We start from the raw sequence: 21935 nt of genomic DNA on the forward strand, positions 1-21935 counted from the left end.
AGGCAAAAAGAATTGCATTGTGCCTGACACTACTCTGGGACGTGTCACCCAGGTCAGGCAAATTTATCTTACTGCTGACAAGTCCATCACTAAACCAGGCTCCCAAGCTCTACATCTACACCTTGGCTCTCCAGTCGATGACCCAGCTCATGGATGGCAATCAGGGAGTCTCGGTTAACATGACGCTACCTCAGGTGCGCCACCATGGTAGCCATTGTCACCTGCTGTTCTTCAACCCTCAGCAAACCCCCAACAGAAGGGTTCTGTGGAAGGCCAAGCAAGGTAGACTCCAGTACTCTTGGGATGCCCCTGTCAGTCCATAAATACAGGTGGGTTCTACCTCTTTCTAGCTTGATGGCATTAGGCTATTCTGTGGTCCAGAGGAGCCTGACACATTTGTGGGTCTGTTGTGGCAGGCCATTAAATATACACAGTCCAGTAAACCAAATTGTCCCTTTCCTCCCCGCCTTCCCCTGGCTGGAAAGAAGACCCTTCTAGTCCTGCTCATAGTATTTATTACCGTGTCCGGTAGACGGCCCAATGGAAACACGTCCCACAACGGCAGGGGAGAGGGCACTGACAGCCAAGGGATGCATTTCAGTGCAGGATTTGGGGCCCAGCAGAGACGAGGAATCAAGGCAGTGGGTTTGAGGAGGCCAGCAGAAGCAACCCAAGGGGTGGTGCTGCTGGTGAGGACACGTTTGTGGCAGCAGCCGGAGTGGGCAGCAGCTGTGCGCAGGCCAGGGGAGGCCAGGAAGTGCATGGCAAGAGTGTTCCTGCCAACAGAGCCAAGGCCGGGGCCGAGGCCAAGGGCAGAGACAGGCCCAGGGCAGGGGGCTGCAAGGGCCATGCTGAGCTCCCTGCCCCTGCAGCAGCCGCCCTGGCCTTCAGCAGACGTGCTGACAGGCTGCAGGGAGGGGACGAATGCCCTGGGCCCCCTTCCTGCTCTGCCCAGGCCAGCAAGGGCCCAGAGCGGCCTCCTCTCCCCTGCCCCTGCAGCTCTGGGCTCCCTTCGTGCAGCCCTGGCTCTGCAGCACCAAGCCCTGCTGGGAGCCCTCCCCTGCATGCTGCCACCGCTCCCTGACGCTGCTGTTGCCCTCTGCCGGGCACTGCCCAGCCCAGCCCAGCCCCTGCCCACCTCTCCCCAGCTCCCTACCCTTACCTGCTCACCCTTTTGGCCCTTTCAACTGAAGGCCTCTGAGACCTTCGCACTGTGACCCAGCTGTGTGCCCTGACATTGCAGAGCTCCCATCAGTAAATCCATCCTTTGACTTAGCTTTACTGTGAAGATCCACTCACTGCCCACCCAACACAAGGCACACAGTGTCCCAGGATAACCCTTAGGATATTCTGGTGGCTCCCAATACATCCTTGATGCCACCAGTCCTGTCAAGTTTCAAACCCAGGAAGCTGCTTCTTGACTGGTCATGTTCTCCAGGGGCACTGGGCATCCACCAGTGATGACTCAGTCCAGCCCTCACTCCCTCACCCAAAACCTGGTTCCCCCATGCCCCTGTGTCCAGGTGGAACCCCAGTACAAGACCACGCCCTTCAGTCTGGTACTCCCTGATTATCTTCTGCAATCCAGTTTGGGAGCCCTGAGCACTGAGCAACTTCCTTTTACTATCAAGATACTACAACAAAGGCCAGGTGTCATTTAGGGATAAACACATTCAGAGATAGCCTCTGGCTCATGCAGAGAACTGGTTATCTGGAAAAGAGGAATGAAAGCACACATTTAACAGCAAGCAGAATTTTAAAGAATGCTCTACCCAAAGGTCAGAAATTGTCTGAGATTAACTTGAATAAAACTAGAAAAGTGAGATACCAATTTATTGCTAAATAAATATAATCAGTTTCTTCAGTGTGGCTTTCAGCTCCTGGTTCCTCATGCTGTAGATGAGGGGGTTCAGTGCTGGAGGCAGCACCGAGTACAGAAATGACACCACCAGGTCCAGGGATGGAGAGGAAATGGAGGGCGGCTTTAGGTAGGCAAACATGACAGTGCTGATAAACAGGAAGACCACAGCCAGATGAGGGAGGCACGTGGAAAAGGCTTTGTGCCGGCCCTGCTCAGAGGGCATCCTCAGCACTGCCCTGAAGATCTGCACATAGGACACCACAATGAAAACAAAACAACCAAATGCTAAAGAAACACTAAACACAAGTGCCCCAACTTCCCTGAGGTAGGCATCTGAGCAGGAGAGCCTGAGGATGTGGGGGATTTCACAGAAGAACTGGTTCATAGCATTGCCTTGGCAGAGGGTCAAGGAAAATGTAGTGGCCATGTGCAGGACAGCATTGAGAAAGCCACTGCCCCAGGCAGCTGCTGCCATCTGGGCACAAGCTCTGCTGCCCACGAGGCTCCCGTAGTGCAGGGGTTTGCAGATGGCAACGTAGCGGTCGTAGGCCATGACGGTGAGAAGGGAATACTCTGATGACATCAAAAACACAAAGAGAAATACCTGTGCAGCACATCCTTGATAGGAGATGGCCCTGGTGTCCCAGAGGGCATTGGCCATGGCTTTGGGCAGAGTGGTGGAGATGCAGCCCACGTCGAGGAGGGCGAGGTTGAGGAGGAAGAAGTACATGGGGGTGTGGAGGCGGTGGTCGCAGGCTATGGCGCTGAGGATGAGGCCGTTGCCCAGGAGGGCAGCCAGGTAGATGCCCAGGAAGAGCGCGAAGTGCAGGAGCTGCAGCTCGCGCGTGTCTGCGAATGCCAGCAGGAGGAACTCGCTCACTGAGCTGATGTTGGGCATTTGCTTTGGACATGGAGACTGCAAAATGAGAAACAAATATACATATATAGAGTCTTATGATTAAAGTCTTTGACTAAAATTCAGTAAATTCCCAGTGAAAGCCTTACATTCCCTGTTTCCAAGAGCACCTTTGTCTATCTCCCTGTCTGGAGCCCTGCTTTGTGTTTGCTGAGTGTCCTGTACACAGCAGCCACCTCTGCCCATCAGCCCCCAGTGGGACACATGCTCCACTGCACTGACAAATGTCATTGCTGTGGGGGCAAAGCTCAGCCAGAGGGCACATCCAGGAGGGCTGCTCTGTCCATCCCCTGGTGCCCAGCTGTTGGCTGCTTGCAGCACTCAGCTGGGGGATGGATGCACACAGAGGTTGTGTTGAAAAACCACATCCCCTTGTTTGCAGGTCCTAAAGAAGAGCTCAGAAAAACCCTGGTGCAGTGTGTAAGCAGAGTGAAAAGAAGGGATATTCTCACGTTCATCACTAACCTGTTTGTGTCTCAGTTCAATGCAATAGGAAGCTCAGTCACCAGTGCAAATCCAGCTACCCCATTAACATAGAGCCTGCCCCACAATCAGAGCAGGAAGAGGCAGGCAGAGAGTGCAGAAAGTGCCTTCTCTTTTCAGGCAGCCCCTGCATTGCCCTTCCTTTGCCCAAGCCCCTGGGCTCCCAGGCAGGCTGAGTGCAGGGACCCTGCTCTCCACCAGAGCCCTGGGCAGCCCTTCCTGCACCCCTGGCTTCTCCTTCCTCCAGGACCTGCAGCTGCATTGCCCTCCAGCCAGAGACTTACCGGGTTCAGGGCTGGGAAGTGTTCTCCCCCAGTGAGCTCTGTGCATCCTGCCACTTCTGCCTGCCTTTAAGCACTCTGTCTCTGCAGGCAGTGCCCCCAGCCCTGCTGCGCTGTGCAGAGGAGCTGCTCCTGGGCACAGCTGTCTCTCTGCACCACGGCCCTCTTGCCACGAGCTCTCTCTGTCCCATGAGCCTGGCCCAGCTCAGCAGCACAGCACCAGCCCAAGGCACTGCAATCACCCCTCTGGGGGCTTTGCTGATGAGCCCACGAACCTCAGGCACTCAGAGACAATTGAAGACAGCTCTCCAGAAGTCCAAGTCAGAGGCAAGTTTCCTGCAGTGTGCCCCTGAGGGTCAGCACTGACACAGCCTCCCTTGGAGCTCGTTAGAGCAGAACCCTGGAGGCAGTGAGGACAAGGAGACAAAGGCTATGTGAAGGTGACACTGATGTGTAGGAAACACGGATGTGTTTCACCAAGCAGAAGGGTCAGGCCTTGTCCCTTGGCCCATAGGAAATGAGATCCTTTCCCTTGACAGGTTGCTCAGGGCTCTTTGTGGGGCAGTAGGAGATGGGGATGTGCATGGTCAAGTGAGGAGAATGGTACGACCCCTGCCTTCTACATGGGTTGGCGAGGAGTTAATTAGGCTCCGTTGCTTTGATTGTTAGCAGTCTCCTTATAAGGTTCAGTGGCAGAGACAACAGACATAGCCATGAACACAAATATCTCATAAGGCAGCTCTGTAGGAAGCTGGCCTGGTTCCTGGTGAGCAGGCACCACTGCTCGTATGGCATCCCTCGTGGTGCCTAAGACCCTCCTCAACCTGCGCACTGCTCACTCAGCAGGGTCCCAGTCTGCCCCCATGTGTGGGGTTCCTCTTCCTCTGCTGCATGACTGGGCTCTTCTTCTTGTAAATATCAAGAGGTTTCTCAAGGCAAAATCCTTCAGTTTCTAAAGATTCCCCCACACTGATGCTCCATTCTGTCAGCCATTCATGGCTGCAAGCAGACAGTACAACCTTTGTGTCATTGTGCTATCTCTGAGAAGACAGCAGCATCAGGAGCTGCAGGAAAGTTTGGATAATACAGGAGTAACCAATTGAATGGAATTGCAGCACAGAGTCACAGAAGGTAGGGGATGGAAGGCTGCCAGGTTCCACCTCTTCTGTGCTTCCTTCTCATGCATGCCGCCAGTTTGTCTGAAGCAGTGTCCAAAATGTTTGGGGCTCTGCAGGTGAAAATTGGAAGGGCCAAAGACAAGGTGGAGCTCAATCTGTATATAACTCTCAAAGACAAACACTGCTGAAAGAAATACTTTAAAAAAGGAGGATTAAGGAGAATCATCATCCTTTATTGGATGTGGGGGAAATCTGGTAAGGATCTCGAGATAAGGTAAAGGCTGAGGTACTTAATTCATTCTTTACCTCTGACTCTACCAGCAAGACCAGTTGTTGCTCTGGACATTTCTTCCTCCTCATGGACAGTGCCAACATTCCAGGGCACGCTTCGTGGGTTTTTCTCCTCCCCTTCTCTTTCCTACTACCAAAGTAAACTCCATCAGGGTGGAAACCAATCCCGAAGTAGGCATCCCAACCCAGCAGGCTCCTTGTGGCCTCTCAGCCAACCAGACACAAGTCACCTCAGCAGCAGCTTCCAAGCCAGGGGCCTGCTGCTGGCCTTGCAGCTTCTTGGCTAGACACAGCCAAGCCTTGTGCCTGCTGCTGTGCAGTCATGGACTCAAGCAGAAGGGACAGGACAACCCATGTTGGGGCCTTCTTTCTGCCTGGGTCCTCCTGGCTCTGGAGGCAGAGGGGATCCCCCAGTCAGCATGCCAAGCAGGTGCCTTCTGCTGGCCTAGCAGGGCCACTGCCAGATGTCAGCCCAAAAGTGCAGATCCCAGGGAGAAGCCAAGGCTGACCTGCCACCTCCAGACACAAGTGACCTCACAGTCCCTTTGCGTGACACGTTCCTGGTGCTGCCCTATCAAGTGCAGAGACAGAAGTGACCTCACATTCACTGCCACAGTCACATTCCTCCTGCTGTGGCTGGAGATGCTGAGGCAGAGCTGAGCTCATCAAAGCATTCCCAGTTATTTCCTCCTTGTGTCCCACAAACTGATCAGATCCATGGCCCCTCACATTCAGCTTTGAATGCCATTTGACTACACAGCAACCTCAGTTCCTGCCTTGCCCCAAGGTGCCAAGTGTCTTAAGGTAAGGTTTAGGAGGGGTGTTGAAGCTGAGAAGGTTAATGCACAGGTACAGGGACTTTCAATGTTATTTGTACATGTATGGTATTAGGGACTACGGCTCACCTATCTGAATTAAAGATTAAGGAATAATTAGTTTTTTGTGTTACCGAGTGTTTGGTATTCTGTTTAAGGTGTGACATCTGTGGTTAGGGTATTGTCAAGTTTTGTGGTCTAGGGTTTGTTTAGCTCTGTTAAGAAGAATGAAGTGATCTTTAAGGTCCCTTTGAACCAAAACCATTCTATGATTCTGTGATCCCATGTTTCTATGATTACCTGTGACACTGCTACTGTTGTCCTTACAAAGCTCATAATGTCTCTCCTCAGAGCTTTTAACCAAGATTTTTGGTTAGTCCAGCTGGCATCCTCTTACAAGTGGTGTCCCCCAGGGGTCAGTACTAGGACCTATCTTGTTTAAGGTCTTTATTGATGACCTAGATTAGTAAGTCTACAGATGACACCCAGTTGGGAGATAGTATTGATCTGCCTGAGGATCAGGGTCGTGCACTTTGGCCACAATAACTCCATGCAACGCTATAGGCTTAAGGCAGAGTGGCTAGAAGACTGTGAAAAGGAAAAGGATCTGGGAGTGTTGATGAACGCTCGGCTGAACATGAGCCAGCCGTGTGCCCAGGTGGCCAAATAGGCCAAGGGCATCCTGGCTTGTATTAGAAATAGTGCAGCCAGCAGGAGCAGGGAGGTGATCATCCTCCTGTATTCGGCTCTAGTGAGGCCACACCTCGAGCACTGTGTTCAGTTTTGGACCCTTGTTACAAGAAGGATATCGAGGCCCTGGAACATATCCAGAGAAGGGCAACCAAACTGTTGAGGGTTCTGGAGCACAGGTGTTATGAGGAGTGGCTGAGGGAACTGGGATTGTTTAGTGTGCAGAAGGGGAGGCTCAGGGGAGACTTTATTGCACTCTACAACTTCCTGAAGAGAGGTTGTGATGTAAGGCGGGGATCAGCCTCTTCTCTCAGATAACTAATGATAGGACTCAAGGAAATGGCCACAAGTTGTGCCTGGGGATGTTTAGATTAGGTATCACGAAAAACTTCTTCTCTCAAAGAGTAGTCGGGAACTGGAATGGTCTGCTCAGGGAGGTGGTGGACTCACTGACCATCACAGTGTTCAAGAAGAACCAGGACAAGGTGCTAGGAGATATGGCTCAGTAGCTTAGTGGGTAGTATTAGTGATAGGAAGGTTGGACTAAATGATCTTGTAGGTCCTTTCCAAATTTGTGTTTTTATGATTTCTATGACTCTATCATAGGACAAGGGGGATGGTTTTAATCTTCAAGAGGGTAGATTTAGATTCGATAGTCAGAAGAAATTCTTGACTTGGAGGTGAGGCACTGGCACTTGTGCAGTGGGTCAAGAGGTCACCCAGAGGGAGTTTGGATGAGCCCATGCCCTTGTGTTTGAAGGAACAACTGGTGAGAGTGGAGAAGCAGCAGTGAAATCATGGGAACAGCAGAGTGAGAGCAAGGTGGGGAAGAGAAGTGTCTGTCTGCAGCCTTCAGGGAAGTGTGGGACAGCACAGGAAAGCGTGCAGAGGAGAAGGCAGAGGGCTCTGACAAGAATGGAAGGCTGCAGCAGCACTGACATCTTTGTCCCCTTGGCCATGGCTTATGAGAAGACGTGTTGTACTCATGGCATTTGGACCATGAATTCTGCTTTCAACCTTGTGCAAACACCGGGAGGTGTCATATCACTGCCCTTCACATGATATTGTGGACATCACCCCCTACCCCACAGACCCCAGGAAGAGTGAGACACGGGGATGCTGGGGGTGCAGGTTCTCCCCTCCCAGTGGCTGGGGTCAGGCCTTGGCCCTTCTGCTTCACCAAAATAAACAGTGATTTTCTCAGAACAGTGCCTTTTCTTGTCTATAATCATGGCTTCCAGTTATCTGCCCTAACAATTCCCACAGGAGGCTTTGTGAGTAACCGAATAAAATAGCCCACAGAGTATTGAGTATTCTAATACTACAGAATAGTGTAGCCAACAGAGGTGACACAAGTACTCTGATATAATGACAGCCATCAGAAAGCTGATCCCAGTTAGATGACTGGTATGGGGAGGTCAGGAGTAGCCTGGCCAGGAGAAATGTGAGATTTGGGGGAGGGAAGAGGAAGGGAAGAGGAGCTCGGAAGTTTACCTTTGTAGAGCTAAGAGGGTTCCTGTAATGTTGATGCTGCTGTAACACTGACTTCAGTTTTGTAATGCCTTTAAACAATAACAATAATCCCTCAACCTAAACATTAGTCCAACATGCTGACAGGAATCCACTGTTGTAAAGCAGAACTCAAAATATCACCTCAAGAAAAACTCAGCCCGTAGCCCCTTTTTCTTACATTTCCTCTCTTGCTCACCCTAATCCCTGCTCTTAACACTAACATTAAATGCCCTATTTATCCCAAGACTTCTTGCCAGACGTAAACAAAACCCTAAACCATAATGCTTGCTCATACCCTAACCAGAGACCTGACACCACAAAGAGAACAGCAAATCTTTCAACTAAAAATTTGTTTACTCATAAACCAGAAAGGTAAGTCCCAGTCCGTACAAGACAACAGAGAGATGTGGTGGTTTTACTCAGATGTGCAGCCGAGCTCCACCACAACCGCTCTCTCACTCCCCCTCTCCTCAAATAGGAAGCGGGAGAAAATACAACACAGAGAACTCGAGGTTTGAGATAAGAAAGTTTTAATTAAAGGGAAAGGGAATGGGGAGGAAAAAACAGACACAAAAGAAGCAATCAGTCCGCGCGGAAGCACAGAGAGAGAAAAAATTATTCTCTACTTCCCATCAGCAAGCGGTGTTCGGCCACGTCCTGGGAAGCAGGGCCTCAAATGCGTAGTGGTTTTTCAGGAGGAACAGCCCCCTCCCCCACGAGAGCTCCCCCTTTTATTGCTGAGTGTGACATCAGGTGTTATGGAATATCCCTTTGGTTGGTTTAAATCAGCTGCCCCAGCAATGTCCCCTCCCCATCACTTGCCCAATCCCAGCCTGCTGGCTCCTGGGGGGCTTGGAAGGAGTCCTGATGCTGTGCCAGCACTATGCAGCAATAGACACAACACTGGAGCGATATCAGTGTTGTTCCAGCTACAAGTGCAGAGCAAAGCACTGTGTGGGCTGCTGCAGGGAAAAGGTGACTCCAGCTCAGACAGACCCAACACAAGAGGTCAGCTGTACCTCAGGATCTCCTGCCCCAGCAGGAGCAATGTGACTGTGGCAGGGACTGTGAGGTCACTTCTGTCTCTGCACTTGATAGGGCAGCAGCAGGAAAGTGTCACAGAAAGGGACTGGGAGGTCACTTGTGTCTGGAGGTGGCAGGTCAGCCTTGACTTCTCCCTGGGAGCTGCACTTTTGGGCTGACATCTGGCAGTGGCCCTGCTAGGCCAGCAGAAGGCACCTGCTTGGCATGCTGACTGTTGGCATTGTTTCCTTGCAACACTGCAGGGCTGCGGAGGTGTCAAAATGAAGTTCTTCTAGTAGCATCACAGTACCCACCACATCCCACAGACCCCAAGACTAGCCCTGATCCAGACACGGGTGTGCAGGATCTCCTCTCCCAGTGGCCCTGGTAAGGCCTTGGCTCTTCTTCACTGAAACCAACCAAGTCTTTTCTCAGCACAGTGCTTTGCCTGTCTGTAACCATGGCCTCCAATTATCTGCCCTAACAAGGCCCTGGGGAGGCTTTGTTAGTAACAGCCCTCAGTGGGGCCCATTAATACTCCAAGTCACTTCAAGTTTTCCTTCTGACTTTAGCTTCTCAAGTGGTTACATCACTCTCCTCTCAGTACCTGAGCTGAGTACAGGGGGACGATCACTTTCTTAGCCCTGCTGGCCACACTGCTTCTTATACAAGCCAGGATGCTGTTGGCCTTCTTGGCCACCTGAGCACACTGCTGGCCCATATTCAGTCGACTATCAACCAGTACTCCCACGTCCTTCTCTGCCAGGCAGCTCTCCAACCACTCATCTCCCAGCCTGTAGCTCTGCTTGAGGTTGTTGAGCCCCAGGTGCAGAACCCGGCACTCTGACCCCAGAAAACAGAAGAGCAGGAAGCAACCTCTTGGCTGTATTCCGGGCAGCAGCTTTGGAGAGATGTCCAGGCTTCTGGGTTTGCCCTGAGGAAGACCCTCCTGTTACTGTTGTGCTTGCAGAGAGGCAGCTGTGACCCAGGGTTGCACAGGGCCTGCTGCTGCCTGCAGTCACAGGGATGCCACTGCAGAGAGAACAGGACTGTCACCAAGGCCTATGAGATCTGACTGCTTATCCGAATAAAAAAGCACAGGAGAACACACTGAAAGCCAAAAGAGAGAAGCAGTGACAAGGCCACGTCCTGCTGCTGGCCATGGCCATGGCTCCAGAGAAGCAGCAGCCCCTACCCAAAATCCATGTAGCAGCTGGGCTCTTGTCCCAGAGACCCTCCTGTGTGCTGGGGCTGATCCCCCAGCTCCAGAGGGGATGGGAAGAGATTGCAGAAGATAACAATGTAGTTCTGTTTTTTTTTTTTTGTTTTGTTTTGTTTTGTTTTTGTTTTTTATTTATTATGTTTCTCTACATAACCTGCTTCTTTCAATAATTAGATGACTGGGTCACTATAAATGAAAAAATAGAAATAAGAAAATCAGGTAGCAGGTTAAGGATAACATAATTTAAATCAAAAGAAAAAAAAAGTAGAAAATATTTATAGAGAAATATAGTAACAAAAATTTTCCTCACAGTTCCTGAAATAATCAGGGAACTCACAAACATTATTGATTGCAAAGAAGCATGTATCCAAAGAGTTTCCTTACTGCATCCTTGAACTCCTGGTTCCTCATGCTGTAGATGAGGGGGTTCACTGATGAAGGAACAACTGAGTAGAGAACTGACACAATAAGATCCATGGATGGGGAAGAGATGGAGGGGGGCTTCAGATAGGCAAACATGACAGTGCTGATAAACAGGAAGACCACAGCCAGGTGAGGGAGGCACGTGGAAAAGGCCTTGTGCCGGCCCTGAGAAGAAGGCATCCTCAGCACAGCCCTGAAGATCTGCACATAGGAGAAAAAAATGAAAACAAAACAACCAAAGCATAAAGAAACAGTAAGAACAAGTGCCCCAGCTTCCCTGAGGTAGGTATCTGAGCAGGAGAGCTTGAGGATCTGTGGAATTTCACAGAAGAACTGGTCCACAGCATTGCCTTGGCAGAGGGGCAGGGAAAATGTGTTGGCCGTGTGCAGGGCAGCATTGAGAAAGCCACTGCCCCAGGCAGCTGCTGCCATCTGGGCACAAGCTCTGCTGCCCACGAGGCTCCCGTAGTGCAGGGGCTTGCAGATGGCAACGTAGCGGTCATAGGCCATGACAGTGAGAAGGTAATATTCTGCTCCAACCAAAAAAGCAAAGAGAAAGAGTTGGGCAGCACACCCTTGATAGGAGATGGACCTTGTGTCCCAGAGGGCATTGGCCATGGCTTTGGGCAGAGTGGTGGAGATGCAGCCCAGGTCGAGGAGGGCGAGGTTGAGGAGGAAGAAGTACATGGGGGTGTGGAGGCGGTGGTCACAGGCTATGGCTGTGAGGATGAGGCCGTTGCCCAGGAGGGCAGCCAGGTAGATGCCCAGGAAGAGCGCGAAGTGCAGGAGCTGCAGCTCGCGTGTGTCTGCGAATGCCAGCAGGAGGAACTCGCTCACAGAGCTGATGTTGGGCATTTGCTGATTTTGGACATAGAGCCTGCGAAATGAAAGAAAATATAAAGTATAAACTCTTATGAGTAAAGTCTCTGACTAAAATTCCCAGTAAAACCTTACATTACCCGTTTCCAAGAGGACCTTTGTCTATCTCCTTGTCTGGAGTCCTGCTTTCTGCTTGCTGAGCGTCCTGTACACAGCAACCACTTCTGCCCATCAGTCCCCAGTGGGACACCTCTAATCCAGTGAAATGGTTAATGTCGTTGCTGTGGAGGCACACCTAAACCAGAGGGCACATCCAGGAGGGCTGCTCTGTCCATTCCCTGGTGCCCAGCTGCTGGCTGCTTGCAGCACTCAGCTGGGGGATGGATGCACACAGAGGTTGTGCTGAAAAACCACATCCCCTTGTCTGCAAGTCCTAAAGAACAGCTCAGAAAAGCCCTGGTGCAGTCTGTAAGCAGAGAGAAGAGAAGGGATATTCTCAGGTGCATCACTAACTTGTTTGTGTCTCAATTCAATGGAATAGGAAGCTCAGTCATCAGTGCAAATCCAACTACGCCGATAACATAGAGGCTGCCCCACTACCCTGTTAATATAGAGCCTACTCCACAATCAGAGCAGGAAGAGGCAGGCAGAGAGTGCAGAAAGTGCCTTCTCTTTGCAGGCAGCTCCTGCCCTGCCCTTCTTTTGCCCAAGCCCCTGGGCAGCTCCTCAGGCAGGCTGAGTGCTGAGCCTGGCAAGCAGCAGAGGCGCTGCCCTGGCACACAGCCCCTGGGGCACAGCAGGGACCCTACTCTGCACCACAGCCCTGCACACCCCTGTCTGCACCCCCGGCTTCTCCTTCCTCCAGGACCTGCAGCTGCATTGCCCTCCAGCCACAGACTTACTGTGTTCAGGGCTGGGAAACATTCTCCCCCAGTGAGCTCTGTGCATCCTGCCACTTCTGCCTGCCTTTAAGCACTCTGTCTCTGCAGGCAGTGCCCCCAGCCCTGCTGCGCTGTGCAGAGGAGCTGTTCCTGGGCACAGCTGTCTCTCTGCACCACGGCCCTCTTGCCACGACCTCTCTCTGTCCCACGAGCCCGGCCCAGCTCAGCAGCACAGCACCAGCCCAAGGCACTGCAATCACCCCTCTGGGGGCTTTGCTGATGAGCCCACGAACCTCAGGCACTCAGAGACAATTGAAGACATCTCTCCAGAAGTCCAAGTCAGAGGCAAGTTTCCTGCAGTGTCCCCCTGAGGGCCAGCACTGACACAGCCTCCCTTGGAGCTCGTTAGAGCAGAACCCTGGAGGCAGTGAGGACAAGGAGACAAAGGGAATGTGAAGGTGACAGTGATGTGTAGGAAAACTGGATGTGTGTCACCAAGCACAAGGGCCAGGCCTCGACTCCAAGTGCTTCGGAAGGGAGATCCTTTCCTTGACAGTGTGAGGAATGTTTTAACAATTCGTGTCCATAAAGAACAATTCTGTTTGAATCCTGTCTGCCTCTGGGCCCTGCACTGGCAATTCAATTCTTGAACCACAGCTGCAGTGTGTCCCGGTCTCCCCCTCATTCCTCATTCTAGTCAATTTATCACTTCTTAAATTTATGAACCTGTTTGCTTTTGTTATTCCGGACTTCTATTTCTAACACTGCTATAGATGTGTCTGTGAATGGCTGGGGAAGAATGTTTTAATTACTCGTGTGTCTGGGAGTTTTAGAACAACTGATAAAAACTAGTGACGGTTATGGGATACTATGTGGATCTTTGGTATCTGGTTAGGGGGGGCCGAAAGATAAAGAGGAAGGAGAAAGAAGCTGAAGGGCGGCTAGGAGACAAGACTTGAAGAAGATGTTCCGTAAACTTGGTATGGTGCCCAGTAAGTACAAAGGTGGAGAGGAAGACTATGAGCCTTCAGCATGAAAGACCCCTAGAGACCCCCAGAAGAGACCCCAGAGGAGACTGCGCATGCTCCAGTAGGAGGGACTGCACCCCGGAAGCTAATTTTAATAATCTATTTTTTTTTAGAAGTAGTAATGAATATGTATTAGTCTAGGAGCATAAAAATCAGCTGCTTGATGTAACTGGTGTACGTCCTGGTGGAGCAGAGACTCCTGGTGCACCCAGCGCTGTTTGCTTACCTCTATTCCTTTATATTCTTTCAATAAATCCTATTTTTTTATTTAATCCTAATTTGAATCCTGAGCCATTTATAACACCTTGATCATCTTTGTGGCCCTCCTCTGGATTTGTTCTAACAAACCCACACCCTTCTAGTGCTGGGAGCCCCAGTTATGGATGCAGGACTCCAAGTGGGGCCTCACAAGGGCAGAGTACAAGGAGTAGAAGTAGAAGTGACCTCCCTCCACCTGCTGGCCACTCCTCTGCTTATGGAGCCCAGGATGCAGTTGGCCTTCCGGGATACAAGCACAGAATGTACTGTCTCACTGTTGATCTCATTGTCTGTCATAGGTAAAGATATTAAACAGCACCAGTCCCAGGACAGACTCCTGAGGTACAACACTTGTCAGCAGCCTCCACTTGGACATAGAGCCATTGAGCACCACTCTCTGGGTGTGACATTCAGGCCAACTCCTTATCCACCGAATGGTTCACCCAACAAATGCATATCTCTAATTTGGAGATCAGGATGTCATGTGGGACAGTGTCAATGGTCTTACAAAAGTCCAAGTAGATGACATTGATCGGTCTTCTGTTGTTGTCTGATGTGGTCACTCCATTGTAGAAAGCCATCACATTGGTCAGGCACAATTTGGACTTTGGTGAAGCCATGCTGGTTGTCTGAGATCACCTCTTTGTCTTGCATGTGCCTTGACATTGATTCCAGGAGGATCATTTCCATGATCTTGCCAGATCATGGCAAAGGGCACAAAGACCTTTGTGTCCTTTACTCTCCTGAGTACAATACGACTTCCTTCTCAGGAATGGAGTAACCAACACAGGTGAGACAGATACTATGTGATCACGGATGTCATCAGAAAGCTGATCCCAATAAGATATGGGGAGGTCAGAAGCATCCTGGACAAGAGACATATGAGATTTTGGTGTGGGAAGACGAGCATGGCCAGCAGAAATTAATGGTTTCATAGAGGTAAAAACATTCCTGCAATGCCAATACTGCAGTAACAATGAATTAAAAAAGCCACATATGGCCCTTAATTATTTGAACCAGTAATTTTAATCCCTAAACCTAAATGCTACTACAACACTCTAAAAGGAATCAATTTTCTCTCTTGATAACCGTAATCCCTTCCCTTAAAACTAACATTAAAATTCTCTATTCAACCCTAGACTCCCTGGCAGATGTAAAACACCCGTAAACCACAGAGCTTGTCCATACCTCAACCGGAGACCTGACAGCACAAGCAGAACAACAAACACTCCTACTAAAACTTTGCTTAATCTCTAACATAGTAAGTGAAAAATAGGTACCGAGGGGGCTAGAGAAAACTTAGCTTTACTTCAGGATCTCATGGCCCAGCAGGAGCAATGTGACTGTGGCAGTGACTGTGAGGTCACTTCTGTCTCTGCACTTGATAGGGCAGCACCAGGAACGTGTCACAGAAAGGGACTGTGAGGTCACTTGTGTCTGGAGGTGGCAGGTCAGCCTTGCCTTCTCCCTGGGAGCTGCACTTTTGGGCTGACATCTGGCAATATCCCTGCTAGGCCAGCAGAAGGCACCTGCTTGGCATGCTGGCTGGGGGATCCCCTCTGCCTCCAGACCCAGGAGGACCCAGACAGAAAGAAGGCCCCAACATGGGTTGTCCTGTCCCTTCTGCTTGAGTCCATGAGTGGGCAGCAGCAGGCACAAGGCTTGGCTGTGTGTAGCCAAGAAGCTGCAAGGCCAGCAGCAGGCCCCTGGCTTGGAAGATGCTGCTGAGGTGACTTGTGTCTGCTTGGCTGAGAGGCCGCAAGGAGCCTGCTGGGTTGGGATGCATACCTCAGGCGTTGTTTCCACCCTGATGGAGCTTTCTGTGGTAGTAGGAAAGAGCAGGAGAGAAAAACTTGCCACAATGTGTGCCCAGGAATGTTGGCAATGGCCATGAGGACGAAGAAATATCCCTCAAAGGGTCATGCTATAGTGCCACAGGTCACCCTCTGATCAGACCATGGCTTTGTGTTTCAAGGAACAGCTGGTGAGGGTTGACAAGACATGGGTGAAAGCAAGGGATGAGAGCAAATTGGTGAACAGAGATGTGTGTCTGCAGACTTCAAGGAAATAGGACAAATTGTGGGACAACGTAGGAAAAGCTACAGAGGAGAAGGCAGAGGGTGCTGGCAAGAATGGAAGGTCCCAACAGCCCTGAAGGTTTTGTCACCTTGACTAGAGCTTATGAGGACAGATGTTATACTCGTTGCAGTGGGGCCTCATTGATTCCTTGCAACCCTGTGCAGCACCTCAGAGGTGTCATACCAGTGTTCTCATGGCATCACACTGCCCACCACATCCCACAGACCCCAGCAAGACCCTTAAGCCAGATGTGGCAGTGCAGAATCTCCCCTTCCAGAGGCTGGGACCAGACCTTGGCTCTTCTGCATCACCAAAACCAACCAAGACATTTCTCAGCACAGTGCTTTGCCTGTTTGCAATCATGGCCTCCGATTATCTGCCCTAACAAGGCCCTGGGGAGGCTTTGTTAGTAACAGCCCTCAGTGGGGCCCATTAATACTCCAAGTCACTTCAGCTTTTCCTTCTGACTTTACTTTCTCTAGCAGTTGCATCATTGTCCTCTCAGTACCTGAACTTCACAGACTCAGCACCAAAATGCACCATGGAACTCATTAAAATGCAGAAACACCTAACATCTCTTTGATAGTTTTCTTCAAGCCTTCATTCCTTTTGCAGCTAATTGCAGAGCTGCAAGATGTAATTAAGGAAGATTTCAAAGAGCAACCAATAAAAAAATTTTCTTGTTTCAAAGGCTGAATTTTGCTGCATTTCAGTTTTGAACATCATTCTCCTATTGCTGTTCATCCAGGGTGACTTCTTTGGAGACCTTCATTGGGAGGAAGAGCAGAGTGTGCTGGTCTGACAGCTCCACTGCCAGCAGTGGTCTTTGTCCCTGTCAGTGCAGCCCAGCCCAGCACATGAAACCCTTTCTAAGAGAAGTCAGGGGTGTGTTCAGAAAATAATAAAAGAAAATAAAAATATAAAATAAAATAAAATAAAATAAAATAAAATAAAATAAAATAAGCTTGAAATGACCATTGGATCCTGAGAATTTCAGCCTGAATCTCAGTAGACACCTAGACATCCATGGACTATATTGGGTCATCTGTGGAAAACTCAGGGTGAAAAATAAAGAAAATACATCTTTATTGGCTGTAGCTGTACCCATGAGCCTGGCCTCATTGCAGAAATTGTTCCCTTCCAGACAGAGAATCCTAAACTGAGTGATGTGAAAAGAGCTGCCCAGTCAATAGAGTAGGGCAAAGTCCTACTTGCTGTGCTATAGATGCAGAAGGCAAAAAGAATTGCATTGTGCCTGACACTGCTCTGGGACGTGTCACCCAGGTCAGGCAACTTTACCTTAGTGCTGACAAGTCCATCACTAAGCCATGCTATCAAGCTCTACATCTACACCTTGGCTCTCCAGTCGATGACCCAGCTCATGGATGGCAATCAGGGAGTCTCGGTTAGCATGACGCTGCCTCAGGTGTGTCACCATGGTAGCCATTGGCACCTGCTGTTTTTCAACCCTCAGCAAACCCCCAACAGAAGGGTTCTGTAGAAGGCCAAGCAAGGTAGACAACTGTTTCATGTGGTTTATCTCCAAGGCAGCTCTGCCAAAGCCCCACCAGTGGTGCCCTCTTGGAACTCTGAATTCCCTCTCCTGAAGCAGTCTATGCCGAGGATGCACATAGCCTCCGGGCCAGTCCCAGTGGGGTGCTTTGGCCATTCCTTCCCAGTTAGACTCACTTCAGCCTCCAGTACAGTTAACTGTTGGGCTGCCCCTGTCACTCCAGAAATACAGGTGGGTTCTACCTCTTTCTAGCTTGATGGCATTAGGGTACACTGTGCACCGGTCTCCAGTAGAGCCTGATACATTTGTGGGTCTGATGTGCCAAACCATCAAATATACCGAGTCCAGTAAACCCGATTTTCCCTTTCTTCCCTGCCTCCCCCTGGCTGGAAGCAGGACACCACAAGTCCTGCTCATAGTGTTCATTTATGTTGCCGGTAGAGAGACCAAAGGAAACACGTCCCACCGTGGCGCTGTCATCTAACAGGGCAGGGGATAGGGTGCTGACAGTCAAGGGATGCATTCGGGTGTGGAAGGTGGGGCCCAGCAGAGACAAGGAGTCAAGGCAGTGGGCTGGGGGAGGCCAGGAGAAGCAGCCCAAGGGGTGGTGCTGCTTCTGAGGACACGTTTGTGGCAGCAGCCTGAGTGGGCAGCAGCTGTGCACAAGCACGGGGAGGCCAAAAAGCCCATGGCAAAAGCGCTGCTGCCAGCAGAGCCAAGGCCGGGGCCGAGCCCAAGGGCAGAGGCAGGCCCAGGGCAGGGGGCTGCAAGGGCCATGCTGAGCTCCCTGCCCCTGCAGCAGCCGCCTTGGCCCTCGGCCTCCTCTCCCCTGCCCCTGCAGCTCTGGGCTCCCTTTGCACAGCCCTGGCTCTGCAGCACCAAGCCCTGCTGGGAGCCCTCCCCTGAATGCTGCCACTGCTCCCTGACACTGCTGTTGCCCTCTGCCGGGCACTGCCCAGTCCAGCTCAGCCCCTGCCCATCTCTCCCCATCTCCCTGCCCTTGCCTGGTCACCCAGTCTTTTGGCCCTTTCCACTTGTTCACTGAAGCCCTCTGAGACCCGTTCTGTGCCCTGGCATTGCAGAGCTCCCTTTAGCAAATGCATCCTTTGGCTTAACTTTACTGTGAAGATCCACTCACTGCCCACTCAACATAAGGCACACAGTGTCCCAGGAGAACCCTTAGGATATTCTGGTGGTTCACAATACCTCCTTGATGCCACCAGTCCTGTCACGTTTCAAACCCAGGAAGCTGCTTCTTGACCTGTCAGGGTCTCCAGGGGCACTGGGCATCCACCAGTGACAACTCAGTCCAGCCCTCGCTCCCTCACCCAAAATCCGGTGCCCCCATGGCCCTGTGTCCAGGAGGATCCCCAGTACAAGATCGAGACCTTCAGCCTGGCATTCCCTGATTGTCTTCTGCACTCCAGATTGGGAAGAAGAACCCTAAGCATGAGCAATTTAATTTTACTAACAAGATGCCAGAACAGAGGCCAGGTGTCATTTAGGGACAAACGCATTCAGAGAAAGCCTCTGGGTCACACAGAGGACTGGTCATCTGGAAAAGAGGAATGAAAGCAAACATCTAAGTGCAAAGAGAATTTTAAAGAATGCTATACCTAAAGGTCACAAATTGCCTGAGATTAACTTGAGTAAAACTAGAAAAGTGAGATAGCCAATTTATTGCTAAGTAAATAGAATCAGTTTCTTCAGTGTGGCTTTCAGCTCCTGGTTCCTCACACTGTAGATGAGGGGGTTCAGTGCTGGAGGCACCACTGAGTACAGAACTGCCATCACCATGTCCAAGGATGGGGAGGAGATGGAAGGGGGCTTCAGGTAGGCAAACATGACAGAGCTGATAAAGAGGGAGAAAACGGCCAGGTGAGGGAGGCACGTGGAAAAGGCTTTGTGCTTGCCCTGCTCAGAGGGAATGCTCAGCACAGCCCTGAAGATCTGCACATAGGAGAAAACAATGAAAACAAAACAACCAAATGCTAAAGAAACACTAAAGACAAGTGTCCCAACTTCCCTGAGGTAGGCATCTGAGCAGGAGAGCTTGAGGATGTGGGGAATTTCACAGAAGAACTGGTCCACAACAATGCCTTGGCAGAAGAGCAGGGAAAATGTGTTGGCCGTGTGCAGGACAGCATTGAGAAAGCCACTGCCCCAGGCAGCTGCTGCCATCTGGGCACAAGCTCTGCTGCCCACGAGGCTCCCATAGTGCAGGGGCTTGCAGATGGCAACGTAGTGGTCGTAGGCCATGATAGTAAGGTTATAATACTCTGCTGATATGAAGAAGAGAAAGAAAAAGACCTGAGCAGCACATCCTTGATAGGAGATGGCCCTGGTGTCCCAGAGGGCATTGGCCATGGCTTTGGGCAGAGTGGTGGAGATGGATCCAAGGTCAAGGAAGGCGAAGTTGAGGAGGAAGAAGTACATGGGGGTGTGGAGGCGGTGGTGGCAGGCTACGGCGCTGAGGATGAGGCCGTTGCCCAGGAGGGCAGCCAGGTAGATGCCCAGGAAGAGCGCAAAGTGCAGGAGCTGCAGCTCGTGCGTGTCTGCGAATGCCAGCAGGAGGAACTCGCTCAGTGAGCTGATGTTGGACATTTGCTTACTTTGGTCAAGGAGACTGCGAAATGAGAAACAAAACATATTTAGAGAGTGAGACGGTGTGTTATGAGTAATGACTGTGAGCAAAAATCAGTTAATCCCCAATTAAAATCTTACATTCCCTCTTTCTAAGAGGATCTTTGTGTCTCTCCCTGTCTGGAGCCCTGCTTTCTGCTTGCTGAGTGTCCTGTACACTGCAGCCTTCTCTGCCCAGAAGCTCCCAATGAGCCTGCTCTTCTGCATTTGAGGTTCCAAGAGGGAAGGTTCCTGGGCAGTGGCTCCCTCTGCTGAGTGAGGGGTGTTTGGCTGTGCGACTCTGTGTGCATCTTCCCTGTTCAATACCCAGGAGACAAAACCAGCAGGTGGATCATGAGTGTCTGGCTGGAGAAAACAGGGAGCATCTCCTCCTGCTTCACCCTTCGTGCACAGCACTCCCTGTCAGAATCAGGCACCACCAGCTGGCACCCTGGGCAAGGGAGAGAAGCAGGCATGGGCAGGCAGGGCGGACCCAACCCAGTGCAGAGGCTGCGGTGTCGGTGAGGTACCACCTGTTCTCATAGCCCTGTGCCATCTGCCCTGCACAGACAGCAGAGGGACAAGAGCTCTGGAGTGTAAGAAGAGTTTGGAATATGCTCCTGGTCATATGGTAGAAGTTTGGGGGTAAGACCTCTGTGGAGCCAGGAGTTGGACTCGATGATCCCTGTGGGTCTCTTCCAACTCAGGATATTTTATGATTCTCCAATTCTGTGCCTTCTTCCACAGAGGAAGGTAGAGGGGGTCTGCAGCAAATGTGTCTAGTGACACAGAGATTTAGGGTTCAGACACCCCATATTCTCAGCCCCCCAGGTTATACATGCTGTGACAGAAGCTGTGAGGGGAAGAGAGGAGACCAGGGGCTGCTGCAAGGAAGGCGCCTGCACTGCAGGGGATGGCAGGGAGGGAGCAGCTCCCTCTCACTGCCTGCCCATGTCCCTGCTGCCTGCAGCTGTCGTGCCAGCAGCTCTTTCTCTGTCCCCACGGCTCCTCCCATCCATGCTCACAGCCCCCATCCCACCTGCTGTGTGCCCAGCTCTGCCCTGCAGAAACCTCCTGGGGATGGGGACAGCTCCGGGGACATCTCCCTGTCTGCAGCTCCTAAAGAACAGCTCAGAAAAGTCCTGGTGCAGCCTGTAATCAGAGAGAAGGGAAGGGATACTCTCAGGTTCATCACTGATGTGTTCATGTCTCGTTTAAACGCAACAGGAAGCTCCATCACCTGTGCAAACCCAGCCAGGCAGAACCTCTCTTCTCTTTGCAGGCAGACCCTGCCTTGCCCTTCCTCTGTCCAAGGCTGCCAGGCAGCACCTTCTCCTCCACACCACACAAGCCACGAGAGGCATCCTGGCAGCTCCTGGCCAGGCAGAGATGCCCCGCAACCAGGAGCCCCTTCCAGGAACCTGCCCTGCACTGTCCTGCAGCCAGAGACTTACCGTGGGCAGAGCTGTTAAGGTTTCTCCTGCACTGAGCTCTCCTCTTCCCACACCCTCCAGTCTGTCTGGAATACCTTTCTTCCTGGGTGCCTGTGGTCAGAGCCCCCAGCCCTGCTGCGCTGTGCAGAGGAGCTGCTCCTGGGCACAGCTGTCTCTCTGCACCACGGCCCTCTTGCCATGAGCTCTCTCTGTCCCACGAGCCCGGCCCAGCTCAGCAGCACAGCACCAGCCCAAGGCACTGCAATCACCCCTCTGGGGGCTTTGCTGATGAGCCCACGAACCTCAGGCACTCAGAGACAATTGAAGACAGCTCTCCAGAAGTCCAAGTCAGAGGCAAGTTTCCTGCAGTGTCCCCCTGAGGGCCAGCACTGACACAGCCTCCCTTGGAGCTCGTTAGAGCAGAACCCTGGAGGCAGTGAGGAAAAGGAGACAAAGGGAATGTGAAAGTGACACTGATGTGTAGGAAAACTGGATGTGTGTCACCAAGCTCCAGGGCCAGACCTTGACCTCAAGCACTTGGGAAGGGAGATCCTTTCCCTTGACCAGTTGCTCAGGGCTCTTTGTGGGGCAGTAGGAGATGGGGATGTGCATGGCCAAGTGCAGGAGAATGGTACGACCCCTGCCTGCTTCATGGTTGAGGGCGAGG

At 51.4% G+C, this 21935-nt stretch overlaps 1 protein-coding gene and 1 pseudogene across 2 annotated transcripts; both read right to left on the reverse strand.

Annotated features, from left to right (window-relative positions):
* Positions 1–1838: 1838 nt before the first annotated feature.
* Positions 1839–2759, reverse strand: LOC311427900 (olfactory receptor 14J1-like; the record flags this gene model as incomplete). Its single annotated transcript, XM_084539486.1, has 1 exon — positions 1839–2759. One exon carries the CDS (start codon positions 2757–2759, stop codon positions 1839–1841), a length of 921 nt encoding a protein of 306 aa, XP_084395612.1.
* A 7795-nt stretch (positions 2760–10554) lies between these two features.
* Positions 10555–19817, reverse strand: LOC311427901 (olfactory receptor 14C36-like; annotated as a pseudogene). The gene is made up of 2 exons: positions 19492–19817; positions 10555–11165 (listed from the first exon to the last, which is right to left on the reverse strand). The product of its transcript is annotated as an olfactory receptor 14C36-like (transcript).
* Between the last annotated feature and the right edge of the window lie 2118 nt (positions 19818–21935).

Source organism: Aythya ferina (assembly GCF_964211825.1).
Source record: "Aythya ferina genome assembly, contig: HAP1_SCAFFOLD_29, whole genome shotgun sequence".
In the NCBI taxonomy this organism is placed as follows: domain Eukaryota; kingdom Metazoa; phylum Chordata; class Aves; order Anseriformes; family Anatidae; genus Aythya; species Aythya ferina.